We start from the raw sequence: 27140 nt of genomic DNA, 5'->3' as shown, positions 1-27140 counted from the left end.
GAACGCAGCGCTAAGATCAAGTAGGACTAGTATTGAGATACAGCCTTGGTCAGAAGCTAAAAGTAAATCATTTGTAATTTTAACTAGCGCAGTTTCTGTACTATGATGCGGTCTGAATCCTGACTGGAATTTTTCATAGATATCATTTTCTTGCAAAAAAGAGCACAATTGAGCGGACACTACTTTTTCAAGTATTTTGGACATAAATGGAAGATTTGAAATGGGTCTGTAATTTGCCAAGTTATTTGGATCTAATTGCGGTTTCTTAATGAGCGGTTTTATTACTGCCAGCTTGAATATTTTTGGGACATGACCTAAAGATAAAGACGAGTTAATAATATTGAGGAGAGGCTCTTCCACTGCAGGTAATAGTTCTTTCAGTAGTTTAGTGGGTATTGGATTTAATAAACATGTTGGTTTAGATGCAATGATAAGTTTATTTAGCTCCTCCTGTCCTATCGCTGTAAAGCGGTGTAGTTGTTCTAGAGGGGCCATAATTGAAGCTGAATCATAAGACACCATAGAGGATTGTACATTTATAATTTTGTTTCGGATGCTTTCTATTTTCGCATTGAAGTAATTCATAAAATCATTACTACTAAACTGTAACGGTATATTTTGCTCTGGTGATGTCTGTTTATTTGTTAGTCTAGCCACGGTGTTAAATAAAAACCTTGGATTATTTTGGTTATTTTCGATTAGTTTGCGGAGATGCTCAGCCCTGGCTGTTTTTAGGGCCTTTTTATAACGTGACATGCTGTCTTTCCACGCGATTCTAAAGACCTCTAAATTAGTTTGTTTCCATTCACGCTCTAAGTTGCGAGTTTCTCTCTTGATAGCATGCGTAGCACTGTTGTACCATGGTGCTTTAATTTTCTCTCGAACCTTTTTTAATCTAATTGGCGCAACAATATCTAATGTACTAGTAAGAATGGTGCTTAAACTGCTAGTCATTTCCTCTAATTCATCTGTTGTGTAAAATAAATGGCATTACTGCCTCTCATAAATAACACGAAGACTTCACAAAGCAAGTCTTACAATTAACAGCCTACACAAACACCCGTTTGATTGATCTGCAACAGAAATGCAAATTAACACATATTTCCAAAAAGAAAGAAATATGTTATTCAATAATATTGGCATATACAATTCATCCTCATAAATAAGATGGTAAACAGAACGAAATAATGTACAAAACTGATATTCTCGTCATGTCCGTCTAACAAAGCAGATATAGCAATTAGATAGTCAGTCAGATAGATAATTAGGGAGATATATAGATAGATTGATAAATAGATATATTTAGGCCTATTATTTGTCCACTGGGGAAAGTTGTTTTCATCGTAAAAATATCTTCATCAGCTACGGAATAATGGTATTCATGCATATGCCTTTAGTTTGTTTCATTTTTGATAAAATAACGCATGACGTGTCTCAACCATTCAGAAAGCTGCAAGAAATTACATTTGCGCTAAATTATTTCCCATTTAGATAACCGACATCTGTACTGTAGCTTGTCAGATGCAGAATGAAATGGATGTAAATAAAATGCCCCATCATGCGTAGCCTAATGACGCACAATGCCTAAAATTGCACTCTTAGAAGATGTGGCGATTAAATGGAAGGATTCGGAGTGAACGCATCATCTTCACAACAAAAGGTGTGGAAAAAATATATTATTTATTCAAGAATTCCCTCATTGCACAGTTTATTTCAGTTAGGACAGTCTTGATTTCGCCCAACTCCTTGGCCACCTCTCTAATTGAATTAATGACTAGACGCTTTTTTGCCTCGACTTTGACGTCCGACCATTTCTTTTTTATTTCGGCCACAGTTCGAGGTTGTGAGGCTACAGCATTTACGGCGTCTGCAACCTTTTGCCACTCAAGTGCCTTTTTGGCATTAGTAATGCACACTGTGCCCTCCAAACAACATTTTTCTCCTCTTTTCCACCTCGCTAACGATAACTTCTACTTCACATTGAGTGAAGCTACGTTTTTTTTAAATTCCTCTCTGTGTTTAACATGATTTCGCAATTGATGAATATTAACTTGTCAAGTCAAGTCACATTTATTTATATAGCGCATACAGATTGTATCAAAGCAGCTTCACAGTGATAACATGAAAGTAGTACAACACAGATCAATAATATTGTTAAATATTAAATAACCCCAACTAAGCAAGCCAAAAGCAAGGCGACAGTGGCAAGGAACCAAAAGTCCATCAGATTGAATGGAGAAAAAACCTTGGTAGAACCCAGGCTCAGTCGGGGGAGGCTCACTTGTGGGCGTTTCACGGACTATTTATGGGCAACTATGGGTGTGACATGAAGCCACAAAAGCTGCGCTACATTTAGAATTGATTGTGATTTATTAAGGGAAAAATGCGTAGGATGTGCGTGCGCGCGGTTTTATAAATCCGAATATTTCTGTGCGTACGCACGTCCTACTGTATGTTTCATCCATACGCCACTTCTGACGCAAATCCTACGCAAAGTTTTATAAATGAGGCCCCCTGATCACGTTATTTTTTTATGAAATCACAGATAAACAAAATGAACGTTTTTCTTTTTTTCATAACTTCCAAAGGTTAGCTGATGCATGACTGCACGATCTCCCTAATCCAGCAATACATGAACATCCAACAGTTTCTATCACTCTGACTGCTGCAGAATAACAGTACTATAAGGTTAGGCTGGTTAGTTTGACTCCTGTCTACCTCTGCTTTCAAAGATGCATAGTCTATATATTTCTTAGGCCTCTGAGGTTAGGCATAACGTTCTGCCGAGTTTCATTCATGAGACCAAAGTCCAGTTTGCACACCGTCACCTCCGTCATGATCATTTATTGTTTACTATATACTTCTTATTTATTAAAACCAGTCAATTGTTTGATGAAACATTGATTGAAATGAATAAAAAACGAACAATTCACTTCAAAGAAAGGTTGCTTTGTGGCTTCTCTTTAAGATCTCTGATCTCCGTTTTCAGAACGGTCATGTCCGTGAATATAAAACGCATGTGTAGACTGATATTTTTCTTATGTCTGGACCACTTATCTATATAATATATCATTGTATATAGATGAGTGGTCTGGACTAGAGTGCTAGCATTCTATGTAAACAAATACTTCAACAGGAAGTAGAAAACCGTTTAGTCAGTTGAACCCGCTATGAATCATGGGAAATAGAACGAGCGCAGATTAAGGTGGATATATAAGCTCTAAACAATTGTAACATTTAGTTTTTGCTTTTGTACTGCATTATGAAGTATGCTGAGTAGTTTGATTTGATTGAACAGATTGAATTTAGGCTTTTATTCACTAATTAAAATTCATCAACTCACACATCAGTTGTGGTAAACAGAAGCTCAAGCAAGTTCTCTTATACGAGAACCAATGATGTTCATTATCATGTTACGCAGCACATTTGAGCTTCCGAAAGAGGTTTGTTTTTCGTGTCAAGCAGGTTTGGTTGAGCTTCTATGTTAGCTGATCAATGTTTATATATGAAAAAAAGCCTAAAAAGCTATCTATGGAGGGATAGAAAGCTCTCAGATTTCATAAGATCTTCATTTGTGTTCCGACGTCTTGGAACGACTTGAGGGTAAGTAATAAATGAGAGAATTTAGAGATGTTTTGCCTGAAATATCCATTTAAAGTAGATCATACAAAAAATGGTTGTCACTTCATTCAATTTGAGGTTCTCTTACATTGTCAAGTGTCTGGTTTCAAATGATACCAGGATTATGCCTGTTGACTGAAGGGTTCATGAAAAGCAGCCATTTCATTTTGGGCATGTCATTTTCAGCTTGTGTCCTTGCTGGTTAAGGGGTTAAAGAAGCGTGTCTCCTTGAAGACTTAAATTTGAATACCGGCTGCTATAATTGGACTATGATGATATTTTCTTTGCTTATAAATATTGCCTAACTATTTTGGAAAACTTCTATTATGGTTTTACTATTACAACTGCCACTAATTGTGAAAAATGTTGGCTATAGCAGTATGTTTAGATCTAATCCTATTGCACTGCTAAGCATTATAGCCAACTCGACTTCTGCACTCTCACAAATAATTTCATAACTAACTAAGTGTAAACACTATTTAAATAACGTAGAACGAGTTCTCAACCCCCACAAGCGTGCATCATCCACTTAGATGATGCGACAGCAGCCACAGTACAACAGTGCCAATACGCTCAACACACATAGGTACACCTACTGTGTATAGCTGATAGGTGGAGAGGAGAGAGAGTGATGGAGCCAATTGAGTAGATGGGATTATTCAGAAACCATGATTGAGTCAGGACCAATGGAGTGAATCTGGCCTGGACACCGGGGTGCCATTTGAATTTTAATGTCCACTGAGAGTCGGGACCACAGTTTTATGTCTTATCCTTATTATCCATTCTTGAGTCTCTGGCAGCCCATTGAACCATTTGCAGGAAAATGATCAAATTTGGCAGACAGATAGAGGACAGTCTCAACATTAATGTGGCTATTTGCCACATAGGCAAATTATTGAACTCCAATTAAATAAAATAAAATATGTAACTACGGTAGTAAACATTTGAAGTGGATCACAAAAGTTCATCAAAGTTGTCCTAAGAATAGAACCAGGAATCATTTATAACTTTGAAAGGTTTTGATCCACTTCAAATGTCGACTACTGTAGTCCACACTCTCACTCTTTCTCGCAATTATATTTGTAATTTCAATCAAATAAATGTAATAAATTTCTCCTTTTGTGTTCCACAGAGGAAAGTTTAGTGTTTGAAACATGAAGGTGATTGATTACATCATTTTTACAGGCCTGTGTTGTGAACAGTATTTTGACAGTCTTCCACGGTTCTGATGCTTACCCCTTCTTCACCATTGTTTTAGGTACCGTAGTGAAAAGATGACAATGAGCTACGCAGAATACATCGCCCACCGCCAGCATCATCACTACCAGAATGGCATCGGGCACCCTCTCCCTCCATACAACCATTATTCCTGACAGCGAGCCGCATGACCAGTCACTGGACCTCTCTGCGGACATCTTCCCCGGAGAGCCTGCCTCCTCGTGGTCTAGCTATCTGTACTACTGTACCATTTTATGATGATAGTTTCCGTTGCCATGTCCACAGTCAGATGGAGGCATGGCAGCGGGTGCAAAATAAGCATTAGGTGACTATAAAGCGAAAAATTCATTTTGTCATTTTTATTATTTGTATTAATTTAGTTTTTGCAGCATATATATATATCGACCCCTTATTATTATTATTTTTTTTTAACAAATAAACAAGTACTAAGTTTTTTTGTTGTTTCAACAAATTTCCTAATCAGGTTTCTTAGTCTGTGGATGGAAATAAGTCATATTGAATGATGGGCTAGTTTTGAAGATAGTATAATTTTGCTCAGATTTTATCTATGCTAAGCTTTAATGACTTAATGAAGAGGAGGGGGGATTGCCTCAGTTGTTACTTATTAGTTTGACTTTTTATCAAGCAGGCAACCACAGGGTTTAAGGGATGTCATTTCCTCTCTGTGTTATTCCTCTGATAACTTTCCTTTATTAGGGGTGATTTTCTGTTTTCCTTTTTTTGTGGGTTATGCAGAGTGGCTGAGTTAGGCAGCGAAGAACTAGTTGACTCAAACTCATCAGATAATTGAAACCACTGTATTAAATTTGCTGTTGGGGATACCAGAATATTTACCTTGATGCGAAGGCCTGTTCTTAGCATTATTGTTGTTGTTGATTTGAATTGTATTACTTTGATGAACAGTCAGTTAGCCCATTTTTGTGTAGATTTGCTACTCTTAGGGAAAAAGGCATATTAATCTGTTAGTAATCCATCTCTTATTTAATTTCTCATGTTGATGTGCTCTAGTGGTGTTTGTTAGTGCTGTTCGCAAGTAAGTCTGTATTCAGGATAAGGGAGTAAATTAATGAGTCAGAGACTAAAGTTAGTTAAGGTCAACTGGGCTCACAACTGACTTCATGGCCAAAACGCTGTCTGAATTTGTGTTGTTTTGCTCCTAATTTGTCACACAGAGAGGAAAACCTGAGAGACCAAGGTCAAATGACAGGGATGAGCTAAAAAAAAAAAAAGCCATACTTTTTTCTTTTTCTTTTTTTTTTAATGCAGGCTGTGGCAGGGTGGTTGCTCTTAATGGCTATTTTAAATCCATTTTCTCCTGGCATGGAAAATGCTCCAGAAAGTTATTTTTTGCTTTGTTTTTAATGATTTGGTCTTATGGATGAATATGATCATTTCTGTCTCGCATAGCAACAATGTTTACATCTCCATACAAAAGCCACTATATTTACAGTTGCTGTAATTGAGAAGATCATTGAGTAGATACAGTTGCTATTGTGGCTTTTTAATCCCCTCGATCTCTTGAACTGAAGATTGCTTGAATAATGTTGTCGGATCTGCCACTTCAAAACCAGGAAATTAATTTACATACGATGGTTATAACTGTCTACATAGTTTTCTCACTAACTATTTGCGTCACTGACAATGTTAGGTCCATTCTGAAAAGACCATGTCTAAGTGTTTCTTATTTTAAGTCATCTTATCTGTAGATCGCAGTGAATTAGCTTTTTGAGGTTTCAGTTTTTAGATTGACAAAACTATTTCCTGTCATTTGTTTTCATATGCAAAATATTAAGGGCTTTTGGGGTTCCATCCACAGTCATTATTCAGTCCACTATAAACAAAAACAAAACAAAACAAAATAACCTGATTTCAGTTGTGTTGCCTTAAAAATGGTTAAGACATGGACCAGCAAATGTTGCCCCGATTGCTCAACTACCGTAAGACTGGTTATTTTGGCCAGCATCAAAATGGGTAGGTTTTGACCAGCGATGACTTTGTTCAATACTTTCACACATTTATTTTTCCAATGAGGCCCTCCACTGCCCAGTTATGACCTTTAAAAAAAAAAAAAATATATATATATATATATATATATATATATATATATATATATATATATATATAATTTGCTTATCTAAATCCTACCTACCAATAAGACACATTTGTGGTGTCTCACATTCTTTAAAAAACCCTTTAAATATCTCCACTTTTCTGCCTCAGTTTTAAACCCAGTTATTGTTTTATAGTTGGACAATCCGGGCCTCATTTTCGGTCCATTAAAACAGCACAAACTGTTTCAAAGTTTTTTTGTTTGTTTGTTTTTTTTTCTGCTGCTGCTGCAAAACCAAGTCGAGAAAATTTGATGTATAAAAAGTTGCAATACATTTTTGCATGAATTGGAGGCCTCCTGTTAAACATGGCATGCTTGTTTCACTGCTATATAGATATGAGAAAACAGACTATATAAAATGGTGCTATTGGACCTCATGTTGGGGGTGGTCGCAGCAAATGTGACTGGTCATGTGGACTCATTGATCATATCAGACTTTTTATTATCCTCAAAATATGCAGATCTGTTTTACAGGTGTTTTTTTCCTACCAGTGTAACAAAATCTCCTGCAGGTTTGAAAGGACAAGTAGTGACGAGTCTAACCCCATCTTTCCCTCATGGCCTGGGGGATTCGGGCATATGCTAATATCATGTGTTATAGATGTGCACATTTACGCAATACACAATTACCCTGGAAATTCACTCTCTGTATCCGTTGATGTTCACGTTAATTTACGTCGCCTTTTTGAACTTACGGCTGGATTAACTGGCTGTTGCTGAAATATGGCCAAAGCGATAATGATGGTCAGTGTGCTGTGAGTTTATTTTGCTAACATTGTGCAAATATCATTGTTGCGGTGATGAAACACATTTGTTTGTTTCTTTCATAGAACTATATGTATACATTTATACGTTAACTTGCAGTCGTTTCATGATTTTTCAAAACCTTCCTTAAAGTATTTTGTGATTCCTAGTGTAGTTTGAACATGCAAAACTTTAGCAATCTCTAGCACATTTGAACACTGTAGAGACTATCAGCACCTGTCCTACATTGCTCAAAGATGAGTTCAAAACGTGCGCGTCTTGGCCCATTTAAAAAAAAAAAAATCTCATTACAATCTCCTTCATTTTCTGTAACTTTTAACACAACTGGGACTAGTGTTTGGTATGTAATGCTAATGCTCATTTTAGGCATAAATGTTGGGTTGTAACACCTTCACACGAGCTTCATGTTTACTGTTAAAACCATAGTCATTTGGAAGTTAGGCTCATGTTACCTTGTGTGTTCAACCGAACCAAAGATGCCTCCAGCCATGTCCAAATGCTGCTCTACAGACCTGCCTTCCTGTCCTTCCAAAAACCTTCCCTGCAAGAGAAATGTCTTTTTGTTTTTGTGTATTTACTTTTTTCTTTTGTACAATTTCTAATATTGTTTTAGGTTTTTAGCTACCTAAGTTCAATGAATTTTCATTGTAGCTGTTTTTGAAACCTTGCACGGTGTCTATGACCGTAATACTAGGTTGCACTTTTTTATTTTGTTTTCATCATTATTATTATTATCTATTTTTGTAAAAAAAAAAAAAAAAGAAAGAAAACCCCATAGCGTGCCTCTTAGATTTATGGGTTTCTTAATGTGTTTTGTTTTTTTCCCTAAGACCAGCAGTTATACTTTATACAAAAGATGAGCTAATCCTTATTTTTAAATGCCATTTAAAAGGAGAAAAAAAGAAGCCTTTTTCTTTACTCTGGACCCAGTAGCTGCACTGGCATACAATCGCACTGGTAGATATAGAGGGGAGAGGGGAACTATAAATAATAATAATAATAATGATGATGATGATAAAAATAAATCTAAGAACTACAATAAACTTGTTTGAAAACTTTTTTGTAAAAAAAAGAAAAGAAAAAAAGTTAAAAAACAAAAAAAACAAACAATGACTGTTTTTGTACATCAAGTTAATTCTTTTCAAAAAAAAATATTTTGGACCTAGTTTCTAATTATTATTTTAGTGGTTTTCTATGTCCTGGAACTTTGAGAAGATGAGTTTTGACCGTGCCCTTCGATGATTGACATCTTGCAGCACTAAGGTTGCCTGGCGTAGCCCTTGATGCCCACCACTGGTTTATTTCTGGTTTGAGTTTGGATTCTCTCTTGCTTTATGAACTTGATATTTTGAAGTAAAGACTTGGTGAAAAAAAAAGAAACATTTTTATCCTGTAGAACTAGATCCTTTACCCCATTGAATTGCTGTTAGAGTGATGAGACTTGAAATGGGCATTTATTATGAATATGGTAGTATGGCTAAAAAAAAAAGACAAAAATGACAAAACAACAAAAAAATGTGTTGGGAGGGGGAGGGGGGGGTTGGGGGGCAAATAGATGGGTTAGATGTGAACTATGGCTGTGGCAATGATAATGTAGTTTTAAAGCATTATTGTTATTACCTTTTAAATCATTTATCCAATAAAAAAAATCTGAAAGAACATGCATTGGGTGTCTTTATGCTTCACTGAATATCTTGGTTTTTTTGATGAACAGACATGAAGCCAAGACAATCCTCATGGATGCTACATGTTGGAGAAAACCTTTAATATAGACCATATTTCATAAAAACATGTACAAAACTGAGATCAGAACTAATATTTCCCTTTCAGTCAAGTTGCATACATTGAAATGAGAGTGATCCCATAATTCACTAGAATGCACTGGATTTCTTACATTAGGTCAACAGCCACAAACTGCTTTGATTTTATGTTTGGACCTTTGACATGGATATGTTGGAATACTCTTCAAGTGCAGAGCAGTTTTTGGGGCCAAAAGAACCTTCTAATGGAACTAGTTTTCCCTCCTCATTTGTCTACACATTGAACTTTTTTGTACATCGTTTTCATGTATAAGGTTAACACTCAGTCATTCATGTACAGTATAAGGTAAACACTTTAATGCAAGTCTGAAACAGCCATGCTCAAGTTCTAATAATCTAGTTAGTTTGTAAAATAAATTTCCACTGAACTGAATCAAATCATTAGATAACTGTGTTTAGTTAAATATTGAGACTGTAAAAAATAAGTTTGTAAAGGGAAAATGAGTGAATTGTTTTAAACTGGCCCAGTAAAAAAACATTTAAAAGAATTATTGGTTAAAAATAAAAACTACCCTTAACCTGATCATTCGGTCTATCTACAAAACAGTCATTTCCCTTGAATAACATCATCAGTAGAATGCGGCTAATGGAATCAAATGGACACCTTCAGCCAACAGCTAATGGCTTCCGTGTAGAATGTATAGATTTCTGACTATTAACATAATGGTATTAAAGAAAGATGCTGCCAGGGGATTGGAAATGCCCTGGAAAATCTCCTAGACACACAGTACCGCCACATTTATGAATTCCTTAACAGGTTAACAATAATAACAAAGTGTAATTTCGAGACAATCTTTTAAAACTGATTTTCCAGGACGCAAGGCGTGAGGAACTGTGCAACCACTGTTCAGCAAATGAGTTGGCTCCCTTTTACTGTTCGATGAGCATGACTAAAGAAGGCAGCAACATGAGAAGAACGGTTACGTCTGTTGAGAGTTCACCGAATCTTCATTTTGCTAAACATTTAGACTGAAAAGAAAAAGGCATGGTTGAAGCTTGAATCCTGCTGTCCCCTGCTCCTATGGTGTAAAATGAATTCTTTGATCCAGCTATGAGAAACCAGGTTAGGACCAAACAACAACAAATTGGAAAATAAAGGTATGTACTAACGTTACGCTTTTATCTAGAATGCTGGACAAGTTTTGGTTCAGGAGCATGAGGTTTTGTCCATGTGAGACTGCTGATAAAAACACTAGTCCATCTTCTTGTTCCGTAGACGCAGACGTGCTATATCCAGTAAATCCCGGCATGTGGGAGCAGTGTGTTGTGAGAGGATGGTCAGAGCCTTGCCGTGCAGTAAAGTCAAGGCCGTCTGGTGGCCCGTTGCCCACACTCGATACCAGGGTCCATAAAACGGGTCAGAGACAGCAGGACACAGCATGTTGTTCAAATTCACTTCGGTCAACTAGTGGGAAGCAAAATATAAGATTGAGTTAGTATAGGGACACAATATAACTAAACATATGAATGCAGATTATTCAAGCAGAATTTGCTCGATTTCATGCTTCATTTTACGAAAAATACCAGGATGCAATTAATACTGCAGTGCAAGTTGCATATTCAACACTGCCACAAGGGGTGCTATATGCCTTCATCACACTCCAACGCTTGAAAAACATAAACTGATAACAGGCTAGAGCTGAAGCTAGATTATCAAGTAAGGCTAAATATTTTGAAATACTCTATTTAAGTGAATTTTCTTGTCAAATTTAGCCACCGTCCATAGGTGGAAATTTATCAAAATCACTAAATGGAGCCTGATGTGATAAGATGCAGATTGCTATAAACCAGCCATTAGTAAAACGGTTTTAACATTGTCTATTAACACAGTGACCAACCAGAACAGGACAGGAACAGGAACTGGAACTGTTTTGTTCTCCCTCAATCTTTCAACAAGTGTGAATGATCGTACATTTCTTAGGACTCCCAGGAATAGAAAAGTTGTGCAACGAAAGGAAGGACAGATCTTCACAGATGACAACACAAAATGGAAATCCTCTCCATTTCCAGATCTATATTCAAGTGAATGTTTGGGACACAAGGTATACATAAATGCACAAATGAAAGTTCAACATTACACAATCCTGTATGGAGCTATTAATATGACAAAATGATTTGAATTTGTAAATTTGAATTATTTGCAAGTGTAATCTAACAAAGTTGAATTTTAGGTGGTAGTTTAAATAGATCTGAATTTGAATTTTTTTGTAATGAATGAAATTTGTCAAACTGAAAGGTTTTTATGGCTGTATTTTATAGACATGTATTTTCAAACAGCTAGTTTTTTTTTGTTCTGAATTCAAATACTGCAAATATTCAGTTTAAAAAAAATACACATTCAAGTTTAAGTTGAAAAAATTCTGATCTTCAAATTCAGTTTTCTAAGATTCAATGTCAAAAATTCAGGTCTAATAGAAAGTAGGTCACAGGTCATCCACAGGGAAGAGTAGATGATCGCAGAAAAGTCGAACAGAGGGACTGCAGAAGTTTTCCAGCTGAACGTGGTGGTGGTTCAAGAGGCTGTCACTCTCTTGACTCTGATTATGAATCGCTGGATTATTTTGTTTATATGTTAGGTAGCGTTCTCATCACATGAGACATTGGTCTCTGGTGTCAGTTTATTTTGAGTAAAATTGATTAGAACGCCGCCATGTCTTCTACACGCACAGGACGCGACGCAACACAGTGCTTGAAGCGACTGCTGTAAAGAGCTGGGACTAGGTCAGAAATAGGATGGGGAATCCGTGTGCTGTTGGGGATTTCACGGGTCGCGTCGCTCCGCTCGCGTCCGGTCTAGACTGCGTTGTAAATGTAAGCATAAAGTATGAGAGTGTGAATTAGCCATTAAATGTCCTACAATAAGCCTACATAGACGTTGGAACCCCAGCCGCCCCCTAAATTCACCTAAGCACGGGCGTCGGTTTGAAATGGGCAGCCTTTCTGCTCAACCCGTAAATAAATGCATCGATCCGCAAATATTTGTTTGAGTGGACGGTCGAAATATTTTAACTTATGCTGCTGTTTTACTTCATGAAATTTGGACTAATACGTTTTTTTTTTTCAACTTTAATATGATTATTTATATTTATTTGGTATTCGTTTTAGAAAAGCAAGTAGGCTACTCAAGTTATAGTAGAGTAGCCTATATAGCCTGATGGTGGACCGTCACTCAGATGACACACTATGTTGTTATTGTAGCCCATATTTTGATTATTAAAAACCAGGACACTCGGCCCGGGAAACAGATACTCAAATGATGGTTTACTCAAAGATGCCTTATTAATTTCAACACATTAAAGTAGGCTAGGCTATGTAGAATTTTTTTTTATATTAGCCTACAAGACACAAATTCAGACAGGCTTATACTCAACATGTTTTATTATGACAGGTTTCAAAAATAATGAGTGAGATAATAATACAAATAACATCTATTCTGTATTAGGAAAATAAATATATAAATAATAAATACTAACAAAATATATTTATATCTTTAGTTTTCTTTCTCTTTATCCTGTTTTTCTTCATCATCCTCCTTGTTTGCTCATATATATTTTGCTGTAGAGCGGATCTTTCCCAGCAGTTTTTTTGAAAACCAGGATATTTTCATCACTTTATAAAAAAACAGCCAGGACGACCAGGACAGAACATGAAAACAGGAATGTCCAGGGAAAACAGGACTGTTGGTCACCCTATATCTGTATCCTCCTGAGGCCCAGACCATAAAAAAGTTTACTTTTTATTTTTTTATGTAATCACATTGTTAAGAGGATAAGAAACAAATGAAAAAAAAAAAGATCACGATATTTTATTCATATGTTATGCTATGACATATGTAGTGAACACATGACTCGATTGTTTAAAAAAATAAAATGACATGGAATTATATATAGGCAAAAATAATGGCAATAATTGAAAATCGATAATCATTATTATTATTTGTTTAAATTACATTGATATCTGAATTGATGTCAAAACCTAGACTTTAAAACATCAAAATATAATTTATTAATATGTATTCGTGTACAAAATGACACATAAACATCGTTTCCTATTGTTTTTTGCCTGGAAATGCTTCCAACTTGCGCTTGTTTGTTGCGTGAAAAATAGGCGTCCGTTCTATTTTTAGCCACGCATGTCACGCATGCAGGCAGTGTCTAAGCTCTAACATGGGAGCCGAAATAAAAACGGACACGCAACGAAGCCAGTGTGTCTCCGGCCTAAACGCTTCCAGTGTGAATACTCTCGCGCTGCTGCAGAGGCGATGTAGTTACGCTGATGCGCTGCTCAAGCATGCGGTATGAAGCGGCCGTGAAGGGGTTGCCCAGCCCAAGCACTCCGGTTCGCATCGTATTCACGATAGACGTACAACGCAGTGTAGACCGGACGCAAGCAGAGCGACGCGACCCGGCCGTGAAATCCCCAACAGCACACGGATTCCCCATCCTATTTCTGACCTAGTCCCAGCCCTTTGCAACAGTCACTTCAAGCACTGTATTGCGTCGCGCCGCTCCTGTCTCAGTAGTAGCCTAGACACCGTGGCGTTCTAATCAGTTTTACTCCAAATAAACTGACACCAGAGACTCATGTCTCATGTGCTGAGAACGCTACCTAACATATAAACACAAAATCATCCATGGTTAATCGCTCCGGGCAATTCATGAGAGTGGAAGCCGAACCACCGTACAGCTGGAAAACTTCTACAGTCCCTAATTGGGCAAAATGCTCTGTTCGACTTTTCTGCGATCATCTACTCTTCCCTGTGGATGACCTGTGACCTATTTTCTATTAGACCTGAATTTTTGACATTGAATTTGACATTGAATTTTAGAAAACTGAATTTGAAGATCCGAATTTTTTGAATCTCTATTTTTTTAAACTGAATATTTGCAGTATTTGAATTCAGAACAAAAAAACTAGCTGTTTGAAAATACATGTCTATAAAATTCAGCCATAAAAACCTTTCAGTTTGATACATTTTATTCGTTACAAAAAAATTCTAATTCAGATCTAAACTAAATTTAAAGATTTAATCTAGATTTAAACTACCACCTACAATTCAACTTCGTTAGATTACTCTTGCAAATAATTCAAATTTACAAATTCAAATTCAGATCATTTTGTCATATTAATAGCTCCATAATCCTGTGGTGTTCAGTACAATGCCTAGGTGAATCTGGAATTGGTTTGAAAAGTGAATTATGTTGTATGAATTATAATGATCACGGCAATTCTAAAACCCTCCTGCTCAAGAAGAATTGAACGATTGACACAAAAAAAGTGTGTCATTTTTGAAATACTCGGTACTCTGCAAGTTTAAATCTAAGCAGAGAATATAAGGAAGTTCTGCAAGAAGGGAATTTTAGGAGAGCACAGAAAAAGCAACAGCAACAACGACCAAGCGTTTCCCCCAATTTAAGACCTTCTCCACCAACTTTTAAGACTGCTTTTCCAGAGAACATTCACCTTCAAGGCTTCTTTCCTCTGCATGTTAAAGACAAGTAGCTTGTCTGTGCTCCAGCAGTTCACAGCGTTCTTCAGTCTTATTGTTTAAAAGAGTCCAGCTCCTTTATTTCCACTGCAATGCGACCCAGCACAGCTAGTGGAAGACATCACCGGACTCACTTATCACATGTCCAAGTCGAATGCACTTTTATAATGAGCTTAAACACTTTAACACTTAAATAACCAAGGTCTCTGGAAAGAGGTCCGGTATTCATTTCGTACCACCTGTAAGACCCACTAAATTCTGGAGCCTGTTGTGAGATATTTGCTAAGGGTTTGTGGCCTGCACAGCACCATTTATTCAGCAGTTTAAGTTTGTTAAATATGATACATGCATGTATTCTGGTGAAGTTGGGGGAGAAAAGTCCTTGACTTCAAATCACCATTCTGTTGCAAAGCTACTCACTCCAGTCGCATTTTGACAGCAGTCTGACAGCAGTTGTGTATTCAGTAAATAGTAAGATAGTATTCCATACTTGACATAAGCTACCATACAACACTTTGTATTTCTAAAACAGTAAGAGTGGTATGTTGTTCTGGATTCTGCAATAGCGATTGAATGTCATACCATTCCAAGGCCCTGAAGGAATACAAAGTGGTAGAGGAAGAGGATTCCTGAGGACAGCAGCGCCCACCACATGTCACCCAGCGGCTCTGGCTTATACACACCTGAAAAACAAGACACATGACAGACGTTAAAATGCATGTAAAGTCCAGGGGCCAGCTGCACCAACTTAGTTTTGTTTTGTTATATTTTGAAGTTAAAAGTTAAAGTGAGGTTCATTCCTCGATAGGCCTACGATAGGTCACACTTCCTGCTTCCGGAACGTGGAGTAGGGACAGAACTTCCAAGTCAACAGTATTTCTCGATAAGGATTTAGATTATCAGCCCTAATGTCTACATCCGAGGTGGACTGACCACAAGCTATGAGGTTGAGAAACGAAGGTTTTTGCTCCTGTTGAAGCTATAAGTTTGTATGAAATCAACCTTGTTTAAAGAAAAACAGGTTTTATCCGTGATCTTATGAAAAAACTACACTACCCACAATCGTAAGCATAGTAGCAACGTCTGCTGATTGGTCCAACTCGCTATTACCATAGAAACATTTACCTTACTGGCGAACGGCTAGAGCTACCGGTTGCTCTGCATCAGGACGTAGACAGCCATACCTCAGCTTTCACACGTTACCACTGGAGAGTTTTCATTTACCACCTGAACCACATCATCATACTGTATGTCACTTCAGGCAGGTTGCGTAGTGATTTGGTCCAGCGTTATCCATCAGACTCCACCATTGTAAAAAGCTAACCGGAAGAGCCGTATCCCTACTAAAAGACGTACTTACGGTCTTCAATTTCTTCGTGACATAGGCCTATTGGGCAAGGGGGCCCACAATGACGTTTTCATCATTATATTCAATAATTCAAATTCAGGGAATGATTATATTAATATTTCCATAAATTACAAATGTATCTCATATCTTATTTATCATAAAAAAGCTTTGTAGCTACAGTAGAACCAGAATTGAAATCATGGGGAAGATAAAATGTATTTTAGCCCTGAGGCAAAGGTGGGGAATCCAACTACAGTCCAACTAAGGACAATCATTCAATCAGAACAGGCTACAACTATTATGATATCCTTCCTATCAACTAAAACATAGGCCTATAGCCTATATAATGTAATTCAGAAGAAAGATGGTGTTATTTGAAATATATCTTTCATTATTCAACTAAATATTTAATGTAATTAAATGATTAAATAATAAATTAATTCGTTCACACAAAGCATTGATATCCCAGAAACTGTGGAGCTGTAGTTGTCCTGTCTGAACATTACGAGACACTACAGGTTTGCTTATTTCTCTCGGAGCATCATTGCTTCACTCATGGGTCTTTTACTCAGGGCACATGAAATGCCATTCCATCCAAAATGGTCATATCAGTCGAATTTACATTTATTCATTTAGCAGACACTTATATTTAAAAAAAATATCGTAAAGAGGAAACGCTAGTAATACAATGTTGTAGCCATCCATCGTTCAGGATAGTACAAGCTAGAATAAGGGAGGGATTAAGGGATGGCCAAAGGAATAGAGAAAGTGCTACTGATTTTAATAGTAGTTTACAGGGAAGCTAAAATGACAATGTGATGCACATGTGGACAATGGAAGATATAATCATGTGGGTCCAGGGGGTCTAGGGGTGTATTCCAGAAAGCAAGGTTATTTTACCGTCAAACATACCCTGAACTAGGGCTGGGCGATATGGCCTAAAAAAAAAAAAAAATCCCCCAAAAAAATATTCACAAAAAATCCGACTTACGATTTAAATCGATTTTTTTCTGTCCCTACTTAAAATCAATCTGCAGATGACAAAGAAATTGTTCAAAACAAGTTTTACATTTTTGTTTTGATATTCCCTTCTGTGATATTATCTGGATTAAAGTGCAATCAGAAACAACAAGCCAAAAAGACAAGAGGGCAGGCCCTGTCATTGTAAATAGTGTAAATGTAACATAACATGAAATGGGTGGATTGGGATTGTAAAAAAAAATATACTAAAAACAACTTGCATCACAATACATTTATTGTGATTGTCAAATTATTGGGTAACTAACTAAACATAATTTTATTAGGTTTATTAACCATAAACACAATATTTACATGGTACAAAGACTGTATGCTACTGTTTTTATTATTGCTTAACACAAATTTCACAATTTCAAAGATTTGATTCTGATATTGATTCAGTATAAATTCCTTTGGATAAATATTAGGTAGATACGTTAATGTGTTATGTTAATTGTTCTCCAAAAATAAATTACCTAATGCTGTAAACATACAGAGAGCCCTGTCAGCTGGTATTATTAAAGGTTAAAATAGGGCTGGGTATTGTTAGGTATTTCACAATTCGATTCGATTTCAATTCTTGAGGCTTCGATTTCGATTCGATTCAATATTGATTTATTAGCTTTAATATCGATTCAATAATAAGTAAATACACAAGTAATTAAGTGCTCACGTGAACTCAGTGGTTAACCAGGGTTCTGTCAGACTGCGTGTAGTATTTGTTTATTGCCTGATCGACTATTTTTTATGTCAGACTCATTGGTTTCCCAGAGTAATACATTAATAAGGCTATTGTAGCAACTATAACGCCTTTTAATATATAACCCCATTGGTTGACCAGGGTTTTTTCCCCAACTACTGGTCTGGATGTTATGGCAGCTTCATGCTCCCTCTGCTCCCGTCCAATGGACATCATGGATGCTCACATTCAATGTCCCACTTGCCTAGGCATTGATCACCTCCGTGAGGCTTTAGTAGACCCATGTCCTGAGTTTAGTTTGATGTCCTTGGAGATGAGACAACATTGACTGGCTGAATTTGATCCTGAGTTCAGGAGTTCCGCTCCATCCACTGGGGCAGCACCGCATGTGAATAGCAAACGTCTGGCCAGTGGGACTGGAAGGCCTTCAAAGAAGATGCGAACCTACTCTGAAATAAGTACATAGACCCAGCAAGTAGCTGAGCTCGCGAATGCAGTTCAGGGCATTAAGGCTTTATTATCTGTACCCCCTGCTCATCAAAATGTGAGCGAGGGGACAGCGGTGGGTGTTTTAGCTCCTCCCTTGCCCAGGTGTGAGCTGGCATCCAGGTTTTCCAGGAGAGAACCAGACACTTTATCTATTGCGGCCTCTGACTCCTTAGACCGGGAGGAACAGGATTGTTATATGCCTATGGAGGGGACGGTACCCTCACATTCTCAGTTCCAATGTTCCCATAGTGATGACGGCTCTGGCCTTCAGGATGCGCCTTCAGTGGTTTTCACTCTGCAAGACACACTCAAGATGGCACTCGCTAAGCGGAATTTGGATCCACCTCCTCCCCTACCAGGTCAGTCAAACCTCTTGTGTCGTTCAGTTTCCCAGCAGGAGGATTTCCTACTGCCAAGTTGTCCTGACTTCACACATGTGGTTGCTTCTGCGTTTCGGTCAGCTCCTTTATCCAGGCCTGATCCGGTCCGAGCCTCTGACTCGCTGACACAGTTTAAAACTAGATTAAAGACGCATCTCTTTAGTCAAGTATACACATAATGCTTACCTTCTAGTCCTCTGTTATGCCATACGGAACCGTTTGCCACTGAAACTGCTTAACGCACCAGTGGGGCTCGACAGCCTTTTAGACAAACGGGTCGGCGCGTATGGTTGGGTTGCGGAGAGTTCAGGTTACGGAGAGTTTGTGAGTTATAACGGAAATCATTATGAACATCAGCTATGCTAATTATTTCCCATCTGCCTTTCTGCTGTTATCTCGGGACGCTTGTCCCAAGAAAAATGGCGTTCGTCAGGTCCAGTTTTGTGTCCAGCCTCTCACGATGATTTCGGATGCCCCAACGCCTGTGATGAGACGACTCAACGCCTGTGAAGAGACAACTCAACGCCTGCGATATGTTATGGCGCCGTTTGATTCATAAACAATATTTATATTTAATATTTATATTTAAACAATATGAATGTAAGCCAGAGGAGAACTGGCCCCCGACTGAGCCTGGGTTCTCCCAAGGTTTTTTCTCCATCCAATCTGATGGAGTTTGGTTCCTTGCCACTGTCGCCTTCCTTTTGGCTTGCTTTGAGCTTGCTCAGTTGGGGTTATTTAGTGTTTAGCAATGTTGTTGATCTATGTTGTGCTACTTTCATGTTATCAGTGTGAAGCTGCTTTGATACAATCTGTATTGTGAAAAGCGCTATATAAATAAATGTGACTTGACTTGACTTGACTTGATCGTGTGGCTCGTACATTAGCGGCAATGGCTGAAGCCGTTGAAAAAGGTATTGGTAACATCCCTCCAGTCGAGCCATGTGTTTCTTCACTGGTAGTGTCACTAGATAAGACTCTTAGACACAATCTTCGCTGTCCCAACCTAGAGTGTAAACGCACAGATGATCTGCTGGTTAGGATTTACAATACTGTCTCAGGCTTGAGTCGTGTGGGAAACACCATGGCTCATCTTTTGTTGTACTGCCCCACCAGATAATGCCACATCAGAGTTACTTGATGCTTCCTTACAGTCCTTGGGGTCAACCGCTTTTTCTAGCGGAAAGGCTCTCGGGCTTACTACACAAGCTAGGCGGCAGGTTTGACTAGCACCGTCTAGACTTTCAGAGGCATGCTGTAACAATCTTCGTCAACTACCACTGGTACCTGGGCAGATTTTTGGTCCAGCCGCTCAAGAAGCTCTTGAACGCAGAGTTTGTGCAGTGGAGTCTCGGTCCCAACACTTTGAACACAGTGTGAGTTATGGACCATCCTCACATCAAATGCCTGTGCGTCATGTAAATCCATTCCAACACAGGCAGGGACAGTCTTACAGGCTTGGACAGCAGGCTACTCGACCTGGTTACGTCTCGAGAAGGGAGGCATCTCGTGCTCGTAGACCACCTGCTCGCCCTGCAGCAACTTATCGTCGCCCCCCCCAGGGGTAGGGAAACCGCTCCGCATCATCAGTGATGGTCCAGGGTCTGTGATGGGACACTTTTCAGCCTCTCAACTACAACTTTGGAGAGGGATTACAAACAACAAGTGGCTCCTCGACACACTCGACAGGGGCTACTGTCTTCAGTTCCGTCACAGACCCCAATTATGCACACACACTCGGCCCACAGTGGTTCGGGACCCTCGTCAAGCTCTTGCTCCATCTTTAAAGGTCCAGAAGCTACTGGAAAAAGGTGCAATAGAGCTGGTAGACCCCCAAGTCCATCCGGGGGGATTTCATTCAAAGTACTTACTAGTTCGCAAGAAGGATGGGAGTTTCAGGCCAATCTTGGACCTCAGATGGTTGGTTGAACAGGAGTCTCAAACACCTTCCTTTCCGCATGCTGTGTGTCAAGTATGTCCTACAGGCAGTCGAACCCGGCATGTGGTTTACCTCTGTGGATGTGAAGGATGCATATTTCCACGTGCCCATTGCACCTCATCACAGAAGGTTCCTTCGGTTCACATTTCAGGGCAGGACATACCAGTATCGAGTCCAACCATTTGGCCTCTCCCTCTCTCCCCGTGTATTCACACGGTGTATGCAGGTGGCACTGGAACCTCTACAACGAGAGGGCATGCTGATTCTCCCTTACCTGGACGATTGGCTGCTTGGTGCCAGATCCCCTCAGCAAGTAGTCAACAACACGAAGCGCCTACTGGAGCATGTTACTGCTTTAGGCCTGAGGGTAAACCTAGAGAAAAGCTGCCTTACTCCATGCCAGTCAATATTTTTTCTGGGATTGCATTTGGACTCCAGAATAATGAGGGCTACCCTCACAGCAGGAGGCAAGCTATCTCCAAACTACCTTCTCACGGCTGCCTCATCTGCCATTCACTTAGGACTTTTACACCTTCATCCTTTTCAGCGTTGGTTGATAGCCAGACGGTTGTCGGCAATGTTTCAAACCGACATACCCGTGTTTTGATGAAAACCAGACAACCAGGTCCACGACAACTATTGCCAGTTTCGGAAGGACCTACTGTCACAAATGAACGGGGAGCTTTGGCACCCCTCACCGGGCAAGTTGAGTCTATGTGCATGGCCCCTGGGGTTGAGCAGGAGCTCTCACAGTGTTCTGCAGATGTGAGGAACACTGTCATGAATGCAAGAGCCCCATCAACATGTCGTACTTATGCCAGTAAATGGAAGATCTATGTTTCATGGTGTACAGATCGGTCTATTAACCCAGTATCTTGCTCTATCAGTTCAGTGTTGGAATTCTTACAAAATTTATTGGACACTGGGCGGTCCCCAGCGACTCTAATGGTATTCGTGGCAGCCCTGTCAGCACATCGGAACCCCTTGGGGGGGGAAATCGATTGGTGCGGAAAAATTGGTGGTGGCTTTCCTTAAAGGAGCAGTACGTCTTAATCCACCGGTGTGGATAATGCATACCCAGTCGGATCTTCAGATGGTACTTGACAGTCTGCGTTTACTGCCTTATGAACCACTTGAACAGGCTGATATTAGAAGTCTCTCGATGAAGACTGCTTTTCTCTTGGCTATAACGTCAACCAGAAGAGTAGGTGAGCTTCATGCCCTCTCGGTGAGTCCACAGTGTCTCAGGTGGGGGCCTGAGAACAATCAGGTTACACTCTGGCCGAATCCAGCTTTCCGACCTAAGGTGTTGTCTGATGGCTTTGTGAACCAACCCATTCCGCTTGCAGCGTTTCGTCAAGAGGCTTCCCAGATGGCCTTGTGTCCAGTGAGTGTATTGCAACCGTATGTATTGAAGACCGCTTCATGGGGCATCACTCATCACTGATGAATAGCAAGACCGCCAGATCACTCGGATTGAGAGAATGACTGCAGAGAACGACCATGACATGAATGTAGCGGATATAGCTTCCGACATGTCATCAGTCAGGGTCACAGGTGACAAATCAATACGAGATTCTCGATATGGCTCGCGAGACGCGACTCCTTCCACTATGTTCGACCGTCTCTGGCGGTCTTTCACTATTCATAGAACCAAGGTTACATCAGTAACCGGCGTTCTCCAACTTCTCCAGCTGTTTTATTGACATCTTTCCGTGGTTGAAAAACACTGATCGATCGGTTTTATTTCAGTAAGTTAGCAGTAAAGAGTAACAGATGATCGGTTCACGTGCCGCTTGAACTGAGATCTGTTAGTGATCTTTCACGTGATATAAAGGCATTCCTGAGTCTGAGGCATAGGGTCTGAGGTAAATGTAACATTACGTGACACATGTTGTTCTCCAACTTCTCCAGCTGTTTTATAGACATCTTTCCCGCAGTTGAAAAACACTGATCGATCGGTTTTATTTTGGTAAGTTAGCAGTAAAGAGTAACAGATGATCGGTTCACGTGCCGCTTGAACTGAGATCTGTTAGTGATCTTTCACGTGATCACGTCACATTCACAAGCGCCAAAATGGTGTTTATTGTTTGAATTTCGTAATAGAATCTGAGAGCTGAGAATCTGTCTCATATCAATAACAACCTGCTCTGTCTGTTGGTGTCAGTGTCCTCTTGCTCTTTTTTCATTCGAGAAAATCGGCGCAATTGGCCTTATGCACAGCTGCACTACTTCCTGAACTTAAGCCAGCTCCTTGTTTCCTGTCTGCCATTATTGGTCAAATTGATTAATTCAGGTGTGCCTGACCTCAGTAGTCACAGCAACAATAATCAGACACACCTGCATTAATCAAGTTTGGGCAATAATAGCAGACAGGAAACAAGGAGCTGGCTTAAGTTCAGGAAGTAGTGCAGCTGTGCATAAAGCCAATTAGGCGCAAACTACAAATTCGAGTTAATCGATAAAATCGATTTATCGCCCAGCCCTACCCTGAACTCTTGATTGATTAATCCAAACCTTGCTTACTCGAGGTACAGTATGCTGGTTCCAAAAACACACCTGGGAGTTAGGGCTGAACGATTTTGGAAAATAATCTAATTGCGATTTTTTTAACCAATATTGTGATTGCGATTTAATATGCGATTTAAAAAAAAAAGTTATTTACCTTCTGTGTTAGTCGACAAAGACAAGCAATAAATCATTGTACAGTAGGGATGGGAATCTTTAGATAGCTCATGATCCGATCTACTTTTTTTCTTATTAATTAATCTTAATAACTCTTAAAATATGTATTTAATTACATGTGTAAAAACACATACTTTAAAAAATAAATATAAAAAAACATTTAATTAAACCAATTACATGTTAAGAATTTTAAATAGGCTATATAAAATAATATAGCTTCAAAATATAAAAGCTAGTAAATAAAAAGAAACAAACAAAAAAAACATTACAAGCAATAAACAAAGAGTGGTCTCAGTATTTAAAAGTAGGCTGTCTGAATGTTTTTCATTCAAGAGCTGGAGTGATTTCCCCTCAGTTTAGATATGATAAGCTGCATTCACACTAATGCATATATCTCTTTTGAAATTGTAAATGTGGTTTGTCCTGTTGGTTTAAGATATAACTGACCGTGTTAACATCAATTTCGCGTCATAAAAGCATTTTGACATGCAAGTACATTTACCAATGAGCCTACCTAGAAACTCTCAGTACATCCAGCAACTCCAAAGCTCTTAAAACTTTCTCATTGTGTAAGTTACATGTTACTCTCCTGGCTTTATAACATGTAATTGTATTCTCAATTGTATTTACCCCATGGCATTGATTCTGTATGTTCATTGAAATGCAAAAAACAAAACAAAAAAAAAACGCATGCACGAGCGCTCTTCACAAAGCACGCGTTAGTATTTTAAAATGAAAGCAGCCTTCTCAGTGATTTTCATGGTTTTAATATAAGCCAACTGCATTCCAAAATACATAAATAATGCCTCTGTGAAGCATTTGTAAAGAAAATACCCGCGGGAGAGAACGCGCACTGCAACAGTGTAACGTTATAACATCAAGCAAAGCGGCAAAACCTGTTCAATGAAGCCCGCGAATGTCCTTGTAATTTGGTTCAACCCCGACCTTTATAAAATAACGTTACTATGTTTTGGAAGGTTCGAGCGGTGTCGTGTGTGTGAGTGAGGAAGAGAGAGAGCGAGAGAGCGAGAAAATAGAAGCAAGCAGATTCAGAACACGGTTCGTTTCTAAAGCACGCGCAGCGTCATCACGCATCTGTGTTTAAAAACTAAGCTCATACTCGATTCTGAAATTCTCTGAATCGATCCAGGATTGTTAAGGAGAGAATAAATAACACAATACACTGTTCTTTTCTGGACGCCAGACCGCGTAGCGTGGCAAGTTGATGCTTTATCTTGCAGACTGCTTTTCTCTCGCGTATCAAGTGACCAGTGTAATCGCAGCTCTTGCGATTACAAAATCGCGTTTCATCATATCGCGATTTTATCGCAAATGCAATTAATCGTTCAGCCCTACTGGGAGTAAGTTCATCCAACTCAGAATATGTATATGATTAACACACCAGAAATTCTCAACAAAGCAATGAAGCAAAGCAAAACAGACCAAAAATTAATTTCAAAGTCAACTATCCCTTTAAGACGTTAAGACGACTGCTCTAAACAATTCCCAATTTAGCTTAGTCTGTAGGCCTAATGGTTGATTAGTAACTGGGGTGATATTAAATCATGAATACCAAAACTGATATGTCGGGACAAAATTTTGACTCGCACTTGCTTCCTCAAAAACTCTGTCTCGACTGTATTTGAAAACCAACGGGCTCGGTCACGACTCGGACTCGACCCTTCAAAGACTCTGTCTTGGCATAGGCGGTCTCATCCCAATCACTATTACTTACCCTAAAAGCTACCTCCATTTTTTGGAACCAAAAGGTGAGGTTATCTGATTACTTTCTCTTAGACACACACACAGGTATGTCACATGGTTATGAATTTCTAGAATACAACCCAGGACTAACTGTTCGACCATACTTCAGAAACTCACCTCCTTTTCTGAAGAGGTAGACAGGCACAAGATACAGCATGGAGTGTTGAATATAATAGATCTCCTTTTCAAATGGAAGCTGTGACAGGGGAAAAATATGTTTAGATGACAAAAACATACAGAGAGCCTTGCATTCTAGTCTTATTTGGTGTCAGCATGTTATACTATAACTACTGTATATCCTAATGCAATAAGCATCTAAACAAACAACTAAACCATTACAAATATAGTATCGATGCAAGCAGTGATAACTGGCTCGAGCACTATGGTGCCATCGCCACCTGGTGGCTCTAGGAAAACAATATAAATCAAGGTCAGGTAAAAAAAAAAAAAAAAACACTTCCTGCTACCATTTGGTAGTACTATGATGACCTAAGCCTACAATAACCATAAACATGTGATCAGCTCCCATCAACATACAAAATAACCATCACCACCTCCACAAGACAATGGCAGTAAATACACACAATTCCATCTCTCTGACTACTGTCACAGTGAAATATTACAGTGATGGAAGTGCACTTATTTTTTCCTGTACAGTACCCAAAAGATCTGAAGCACTTGATGCGAGGATAGAAACTATGATTCACTGTTCGCTTGTTGGCCAGAGGAATGAGCCTGGGTTTTCCAAATGATTTTTCTCTATTATGTCACCTGAGGGAGTTTTGGTACGGTCACTGTTGCCTGACTTTTGGCTTGCTTAGTTAGGTACATTTAATATTCAACGATATTATTGATCTGCCTTTCTTCTTGAAACAAAATTTGTTGTATTATTTTCATTTTATGAAGCTGCTTTGATACAATCTGTATTGTAAAAAGCACTATATAAATAAAGGTGACTTGACTTGACTATGAATAAAAACTCTGGATAGTGTTGCACCTCTCTGTTTGAAGAAGAAAGTTAAAGAGAAACCCCCACACATGGGTACAAATTCAGACTCATGCTCTTAAGAAAGCACGTGAAGATTACAAGTTAAGAGAAAATGAAAATGTGATCTCATCTTATCGGAAAATGATGAGATCTTCATATTTGAATGCTCATAAAAAAATGACAAAAACAATCTCAGGAATTTCTCCTCACAGCACAGTACTGTAATACCTTAATGAACTTCAATAATAAAATTAAGACAAGCAGAAAGAATCATAGTAGAGCCTGACCGATATGGGGTTACTGATATTATTTATGTATTATATATTATAATACAGTAGCAATATTTTTATGTCTATATTATAGTACAGAAGCAGTTAAATGCTTGGACACACACCATTCTTGACTGGTACTGTACTGTATATAGAATACAGTATGCATATTTTTTGCAATGATGACTCAAATGTGGTGATCAAACACTTGTGTGACAAAAATATGTAATGGAGGCAGGGTGAATGATTGAGAATGATAAAATACAAAATGGCCCTATATAAAGTGTTATAATTATAAAAATTATTGAAGTATTGCTTGATTTTGTAACGTAGCGTTGGGCTGTATAGGTTGACACAGTGCCTAAACCAGTTGTTGCTTGCGTTGCAACAGCTGTTTACCCTGGACGTTAATGGTTCTACGGTCTTTTGTCGCATCGCGCCACTCGCTTCCAGTGTCTTGTTCAGGCAGCAGCAGACAAGCAGTCAAGCGATGTCTTAACGGTAAGTTGCAAACTAGT

General features: G+C 38.7%; 2 protein-coding genes across 2 annotated transcripts in view; one reads left to right on the top strand and one right to left on the bottom strand.

Annotated features, from left to right (window-relative positions):
- The window catches only part of ammecr1 (AMMECR nuclear protein 1), a 113105-nt gene extending 107922 nt beyond the window's left edge, over positions 1–5183 (top strand). The window contains exon 6 of the mRNA XM_039650270.2: positions 4880–5183. Coding sequence (XP_039506204.1) covers positions 4880–4994 — 115 coding nt within the window. The 3' untranslated portion in view covers positions 4995–5183. The remainder of the gene's footprint in view (positions 1–4879) is intronic.
- A 5471-nt stretch (positions 5184–10654) lies between these two features.
- Positions 10655–27140, bottom strand: part of tmem164 (transmembrane protein 164) — a 56815-nt gene continuing 40329 nt past the window's right edge. Inside the window, exons 4-6 of the mRNA XM_039650276.2 lie at positions 25483–25561; positions 15626–15726; positions 10655–10960 (exon numbers count right to left, since the gene is read on the bottom strand). Of these exons, the coding sequence (XP_039506210.2) occupies positions 10748–10960; positions 15626–15726; positions 25483–25561 (393 nt within the window). The 3' untranslated portion in view covers positions 10655–10747. The remainder of the gene's footprint in view (positions 10961–15625; positions 15727–25482; positions 25562–27140) is intronic.

This window comes from Pimephales promelas, chromosome 19 (assembly GCF_988280905.1).
Source record: "Pimephales promelas chromosome 19, fPimPro1.hap1.1, whole genome shotgun sequence".
NCBI lineage: Eukaryota > Metazoa > Chordata > Actinopteri > Cypriniformes > Leuciscidae > Pimephales > Pimephales promelas.
The sequence above is the reverse complement of the archived record's forward strand: the minus strand, read 5'-3'. Positions and strand labels throughout refer to the sequence as shown.